We start from the raw sequence: 7083 nt of genomic DNA, 5'->3' as shown, positions 1-7083 counted from the left end.
AGTTTGATACCTAAGCTACTGTGTCAGCCTACATTCTGAAACAGTCATTACCCCTGCATCGTGCTACTGCTCAGGGCCCCAGGGAGTGATGGGGACACCAGGGCAGCCCCAGCACAGCAGTGACCATGGCCAGTCAGGGCTGAGGGGAGCTGAAGATCAGCCCTGTGGCTGTATCACAGGGGTTGGGGCTCCTGCCCCAGGGACTGAAATGGGGCCCTGGGCCATAGGCAGGGTGGGATGAGTCCAGAAAGGACTGCAAGGCCTGTTGATGCTCCCAGGGTCTGGAACTCTTCTGCAGACAGGGCAAGTCACTTCACCCTTTTTTACTTCATTTCTGCTTTGTAGAGTAGTCAAAACTGACCTTTCTCCTATCTACCAATACCACAATACTGCATAGCAAGAAAACTCCTCTTGCCACACTGCCCAAGGCTCAACAGCAGATCTGCAGATGCTGCAGCTGCACAGTTGCTCAGAATGGGCTTCCCAAGAAAACTCTGTTACTCACTCAGGTCAGTCATCAAAACTTGTCTGTTCTTATCTGAACACCAAAAGCAAACTGAGAGCTCTCCAGGAATTTCAGCTACTGACATCTCACTCTTTCCATCTGTTTGTAATTCCCTGCATCTGTCTTGCTTCTATTTTCATGTATTTGCCTCTCAGTTTCTAGGAAGATTGGTGCAGAGGTGTCTTTCAGTCTGACAGAAGTGAACCAGACCCTCAGGTTTCATGTCCAAGGAAACTCTCATTCCAACTGAACGACAAGAAAAGACTTCCAATTCCACCTGGGGGAGAGGGGAACCACAATTAATTTCACACCATTCTCTAGAGGACATTTGCTCTCACTTGGCACTTTTCACGTGTGCGTATTGGAGTTGATAAACTTGAAGGCTAACAAGGAGAGGGAAAAGCAAGCCGAGGACTTTGCAGTCAGCTCTGAAAACAAGCTTCTAGTTGAGGGGGAAAAAAAAAACCAAACAAAAAAAAACAACAACAAAAAGGAATGAAAAAAAAGAGGGATGTTATTCCAGAAGATTCATTCCTAAAATGCTATGTTGGTTGGGACATGAAGCCATGAAGCCAGCATCTCCCTCCAAGTTAATTCCTGTCCACCTGCAAGCAAGTTGGCTGACTTAGCAAGCACTATGGATCTCTGAAAATATTGATGTATAAACTGGAAAGAATCAGCAAGCACCAGCATCACCTGCAGATGCTCTTCTGTAGTCTGTTGCTGTTCTCCAAGAGGAGACGGATGTTCAGGTCCTGAACACTGCACAGTCACCTGAAAGCCTGACATAGACCTAGCTTCACTGCTCCAAGTAAAGCAGTGTCTGGAGGTCTTTTACAGATTTTACCACTCCTTTCTAATGAAGGATGATACCACCCCATCTGTTCACAATATTGATATGAAGGTTTTAGATACAAGCTTAGCGGGTTTTCTGAGGGCTGCAGATTGGAGCGGGACTATTTTCACTTCACTCTGTCATTTGGATTCCTCAAGTCAAGAGAAAACAGCAATGCTGTGGGTTAACCCTGGTGGGCAGCCAGACACCACACAGCTGGTCACTTGCTTCTTCCCTTCTAGCAGGATGGTGAAGATACTTGAAAAGGCCACAGTGAGAAAGCTCATGCATTGAGATGGTTTTTAATAAGAGAAAAAGGACAAAACAAAGAAAAGCGATGCAAAAAAGCACCCCTAGGTTTACTGTTGAGCACAGTGTTCTGCAGTATGGGATATTCCAGAGGTCAGTCTGGGTCAGCTTAACGCTGTGCAAGCACTGTTCAATTAATAGCTAAAACATCCCTGTGCTAACAACTTTGTTTTGGTCACAGCTCCAAAACACAGCATCATACCAGCTGCTATAAAGAAAATTAACTCAATCCCAGCCAAAACCAGTTCAGGCAAGTTACATTAGCTCCTACCCCCAGACAGCTGTTCTCAGTGTAAAATCCTGACAAAGCAATGTTTGTTTGAGCCACGAGTGTATCCCCACATTGGGAAATCCCCTTCCAGTAATGGGGAGAGTATCACTGATTAACTGTTCCCAGTTCAGCAGAAACACCAATGATTGTCCCACAATCAAAACTGCGTATTAGTAAGTCATGACTAACTATTTAGCATGACTAAATTTACCCAGCTGAACCAATTAAGAAAAGCTAAATCCCAATTAGTAATAGTTAAAAAACACCTTTGTCATTTCTGGAATAATAATTAGAGAAGAATTAAATTTTCCAGATGAGAAAGCTCATCCTCTATGTCTAATGAAATACACTAGAAGGTACTGTGACCTTTTAAATAGCTAGAAATTAAAAGATGGCATTAATACTTCCGCAGAAGCTACCAATAAAAACCACCAAACCAAACCAACAAAGGACAGAAAAAAAATCAGGAACCACACCTTTCACATGCTACTTAGGAGCTGAAAACAGCTTCTTGCGTCAGCTCCAAGACCTTCTGAAGTTATTAATATTCTGCCATCAGCTTCAAAGGGAACAAGATTTGCCTTGCAAAATAATCAAGAGATGCAACTATTTACCAGTGACTTAATTTATGGCAGCTTTAGTTGCAACTGCTACAGAATTTAGAAAGACAATTAATTGTATAACATGTTCTGCTAAGCACCTAATTCAAGCACTTTAAACATAATGGTAACTCAACAAATTTTAAATAATCAGGTTGTAACATTCTATACAAAAATGTTCTTCTGAGGAGAAGGGGGGGGGGCATCTTTAGTTTGTATCCTGCATACACATTCAACTATTACACATATCAAAAGGCAATTAATTTTGTAAAGAAATTTAATGTGCAAGAATGATTTCCATGCTCATTTACAATGAAATAATTAGTTTTAACAAATAATCATGCCTTTGCAAGCAGAATATATTTACATTCAAGTTTACATGTTTGTTCAAGTTCCATGTATGGTATTGTCAGAATTAAGTAAGAATGCATCTTCAAATCAAAGTTTGCATTTTGTATCTTAAAACATCACCACCTTTCAGACTGTCAGTGGAAATGACGGATTTCCTTTCTTTGCAGTACCCTTATTTCCCAGCTACAGTACTGGAAAAAAACCCCAAACTCAACAACAAAATCCTCAACTTGCAGAAAGCAGCATCACAAACATACATTACTCTCCTATTAATGAGGCATTGCCAACCTGTTAAACGGAAAGGAGACTGGAGACTACCTCTGTATAAACGACTTTTGGAAGACTGTTCATGTCATCCTTGCAACAGATCATGCCTTAAGAAAATGAGCCTCAGGGCAATTCTTTCACAGAATCTTACATTAAAAAAAGATTTGTCTTGTCAATGTGGAAGTGAACATTTTATTATAGCACCAAACACACTTCAGAACTTTTTGTTCTTTTTTTTAAACCACAGGAATGACTAGGAAGTCTGCATCATGGTCTGGCACCTTGTTAAAAACAAAACCAAGAACAACAAGAAAACCCCAGAACACCCACCCAAAACATTTGCTTCTTAGCAATAATCTTTAGAAAAATAAATCATCAGTTCACAAACAGTTTAAAAATACTTTTAGTGTGAAGAAATTCAAACTGTAATGTTTTGGTGCTGCTTCTTCCTCCTCACACTCTATGATATACGTTCAGGCTTCAGCACATGTTCTTAGCCTCTTTCTCTTGCTCCTTCAGCAACAGTTGCCAACACAGGCTTCTCAGTATCTCCCACCCACCCCAACTCATCTTTTATTTCTTAAACAGAGCTGGAACTCAGCTAATACAATATGCAAACTCAGAAATGGTTCTGAATTACAGCTTCTCATGGTACTGTTCAACAGCGCAAAAATGCAACAGAATTTTTGTTCACTTTCACAATGCCATGTGATGCTTACTATTTCAATCCATGCTCCTAGGTTTCACAGGGGCCTGTAATTACAACAAACACATGACAGCATACCTGATGATATGCTACCCTGACTATTACATAAAGGACAAAGGATAGTGATTTGTCTCACATTTGGCTATTAACATTATGGGTAGATACCAGTTTTGAAGATGCAAACCTAAACATTCCCACATTTTAAATAATCTTTATATTTGGCAGAAATTATTTAATTTTTTCTGTCTTCATGTTGTGACATCCCCTCCCGTACTTGTGGGTTGAGAAACAGCTGTAGAAGGCTGGGCTGGTAACATTTCTAGCTCAGATTCACGTACGAAAATGACGGCATCACCACTGACATTTATTAAACACTGTGCCTGAAAAGGGAAAGACAATAAATGGTTACAAACATGAAATAATACATTTTATTTATATTTTATGTTTACTTATATTTGCTAGATATTATCACACAGATAACAGAAGAGTCAGAGATCAGAAGAACAAATTATTAGAATTTATTAATGAGGCAATTTCTACCATATTTTCTTTGATATTCACTCGTGTTCTCAAACATGTAGACAGATTTGCATAAGACCACCACAAATGAAATATCTGGATAGCTGTACTTCCTTTCACTACTATTTTGAACATATGTCATGTAACAAAACGACCATATTCTGGCATCGTCTTTACCAGTTAAGTGTTTTCCCTTTTTGTCTGAAATAGAGCATTTTATATCAGCAGCTCCTGGTGTTCTTACATGGAGTTAGGATGAAAAGCCTAACACTGTAACATCACAGATGCTAAGTAAGTTCAGCACAATTGTTTAATCATTTCCTATCATCTACTTCATTTTAGCAAACTTAGTATTTTTACCCATTTGGGTATTTATGAAGCATATTCATAATTTTGTATTAACTCAGATGTTCAAGAACACTCTTGGCTTCTTAATCAAACATTATGATGAAAGATCCAGAAGTGTTATGCAGATATAACAGGGTCACTGTTTTTCAAATATATAAAACGTTTAATTGCATCATACTAATCACAACAAGCACTGTTATTTCAGATCATAATTTACCTGATTTTTGTTTGGATTCTCCATGAAAACACACTGCTTCATTATGTAGGAGACAACTGCATTCCCTCCTAAAGCTGCAACGTGAGCTCTCACCATTGCAAACACTTCAGCAATAAAAGCATGGAGAAAACCACTGACACCACCCTCCTGAAATAGAAGAAAAATTACATTTTATGTTAGCTATAGCTATAAGATGCTAGATACTTTTCTAACACTTATCAGCTCAGTATTTCAGTGAATCTTAAATGGTATACTGTATAGAACTTCAAAGCCATTCACTGTTAAATGGGTCACAGCAAAAAATCAGACCAATGGAACTTACTGTTTGAGGAAAAGAATCACAAGGTTATTAATTTGTGACTGGCATTTTTTGCAGCCACTATATTACACGTGTATTTTTCAGAAATTTCTACACCTCTCCATTTAATACTTCAATGACAGCTGAATAATTATTTTTCTTCTTCCATCAGAAGGATAGTGCCCTTTTTTTTTTTGATAACTGGGAAGCAGATAAAGAATAATTTCTACCAAGGATTAAAAGAGATTTAGACTTCTTGGAAATTACTTGTAAGTGGCCATCACACCAACTTCATCTGTCAGTAGCTCTCAACATTCAGTAACAAAATTATCCCTCCAAATACAAAGTAAGCAAAGGACAAAGTAACTACTTGACAAGCCTGCTATTCAAGCTGGTCTGTTGTTTTTCCCTTCCTTGAAACCCAAAAGAACATCTAGCCATCATGTTTCATTAGGATTTTTGACTTGATGGAGCTTTTGGGGGATTTTTACTTCTTTGGTACAAGCTGAATAATTTTGATTTCTGTGAAAGAAGGAGAAGGAAAACAATGAAGTATGGGTTTTTTCCTAGATAATCCTTATCAAAGAATGTGAGCAACCGCATTGCAGGGAAAAATCCAACACACAATAAACAGGAAACCAAACAAAAAAATACAAAAATCCCCAGGAAAAAAAAAATGAAGAAAGAAACTGATTAAACAGAGCTTACTATTGGTTCAAAACCTCTATAAAATTTCAAAATGAAAATCAAAGGCAAGATCTCTAGACTTCCCATAAGTGTGCATGCCACTTGAGAAATGGAAGAGGCAGGTAGAAGAAGAGGCTAGCTAAGCTGAACTTCAACGCACACGGGCTGCCCTCATATCTGCTGGAAGAAGCATCATCTACCCTGAACAGATTCATAAAAACATAAAACATACTTTGGATGAAAGTTAAACAAAAGGGCAAGCATAATTTCACCAATCCAAGCATAAAGCATGAATGAAGTCAACTGCCGCCCGAAATCAAAACTGCAATACAAGTTTGTCATTCTTTGTGGAATTCTGATTTTGTCCACGTGTTTTAACAATTACAGCAGGGAAGAAAAAGAAAATCTGCAATATTATAAACCTAATACAAGTTTTGATGACAACAAGTAACAAAAGATTATTAATATCCACCTGTAAACAACAAAACCTAAGAGTAATGGATAAATCCGACTTAAAATTTTCACTAATTTTTGAAGCACAGTGTTTGGTATATACTTCAGCTTATGAAAGTGTTCATAGGGCCTCAATATCCTGTGAGCTACTGTAAGCAAAATATAAAGCAACACAAACGCTGCTAATTATTTTTCTGTAGAGTATGAAAATCCAAAAGTTGCTTGAGTTAGGTACGACGACTGCTCTGTTTTGACTCCATTACAGCCTCAGTGAAATACTGTGCAATTAGTACTAGAAGTGGTCTGGGACTTGGCCTATGCAGCTAAATTACATGTAAATTAGCTGCCCTGGGTGCTGGAAATAGCACACTGACACTATTGCAGAAACTTTACAACCATCCCAACTTCATGGAGGAGTTGAATAAAATACTTGAGGAACCTACCTTTGCTGAGTTCTGCTATCATAAATACCAAAGCTTGCTTATCAGATATTTAATTTGTATTCATATAAGCTGTAGCTAGTACAGAAGAGTCATGTAACCACTTCCCTGATGATATCATACACATCCTTTTGAAAATGCTGTCCTTTCCACATAGATTGCTCAAGTTAAAAGAGGCCATAATTCGCAAGATCGAAACAAGATGTTTGTCTGATCAAAGTTTCTTTAGAGAGCTGATAATCTTTATCAACCTCTGCTCTGTAATTTTATCAATCCAT

General features: G+C 38.3%; 1 protein-coding gene across 22 annotated transcripts in view; it reads right to left on the bottom strand.

Moving 5' to 3' along the window:
• Positions 1–2778: 2778 nt before the first annotated feature.
• The window catches only part of C2CD5 (C2 calcium dependent domain containing 5), a 64849-nt gene continuing 60544 nt past the window's right edge, over positions 2779–7083 (bottom strand). For all 22 annotated transcript variants that reach the window (XM_065684080.1, XM_065684090.1, XM_065684026.1 and 19 more), the window contains 2 exons: positions 4928–5074; positions 2779–4223 (listed from right to left, as the gene is read on the bottom strand). In XM_065684080.1, coding sequence (XP_065540152.1) covers positions 4092–4223; positions 4928–5074 — 279 coding nt within the window. In that variant the 3' untranslated portion in view covers positions 2779–4091. The remainder of the gene's footprint in view (positions 4224–4927; positions 5075–7083) is intronic.

The sequence above is a fragment of the Lathamus discolor genome, chromosome 1 (genome assembly GCF_037157495.1).
Source record: "Lathamus discolor isolate bLatDis1 chromosome 1, bLatDis1.hap1, whole genome shotgun sequence".
In the NCBI taxonomy this organism is placed as follows: Eukaryota; Metazoa; Chordata; class Aves; order Psittaciformes; family Psittacidae; genus Lathamus; species Lathamus discolor.
This window is presented reverse-complemented; position numbering and strand designations above follow the sequence as displayed.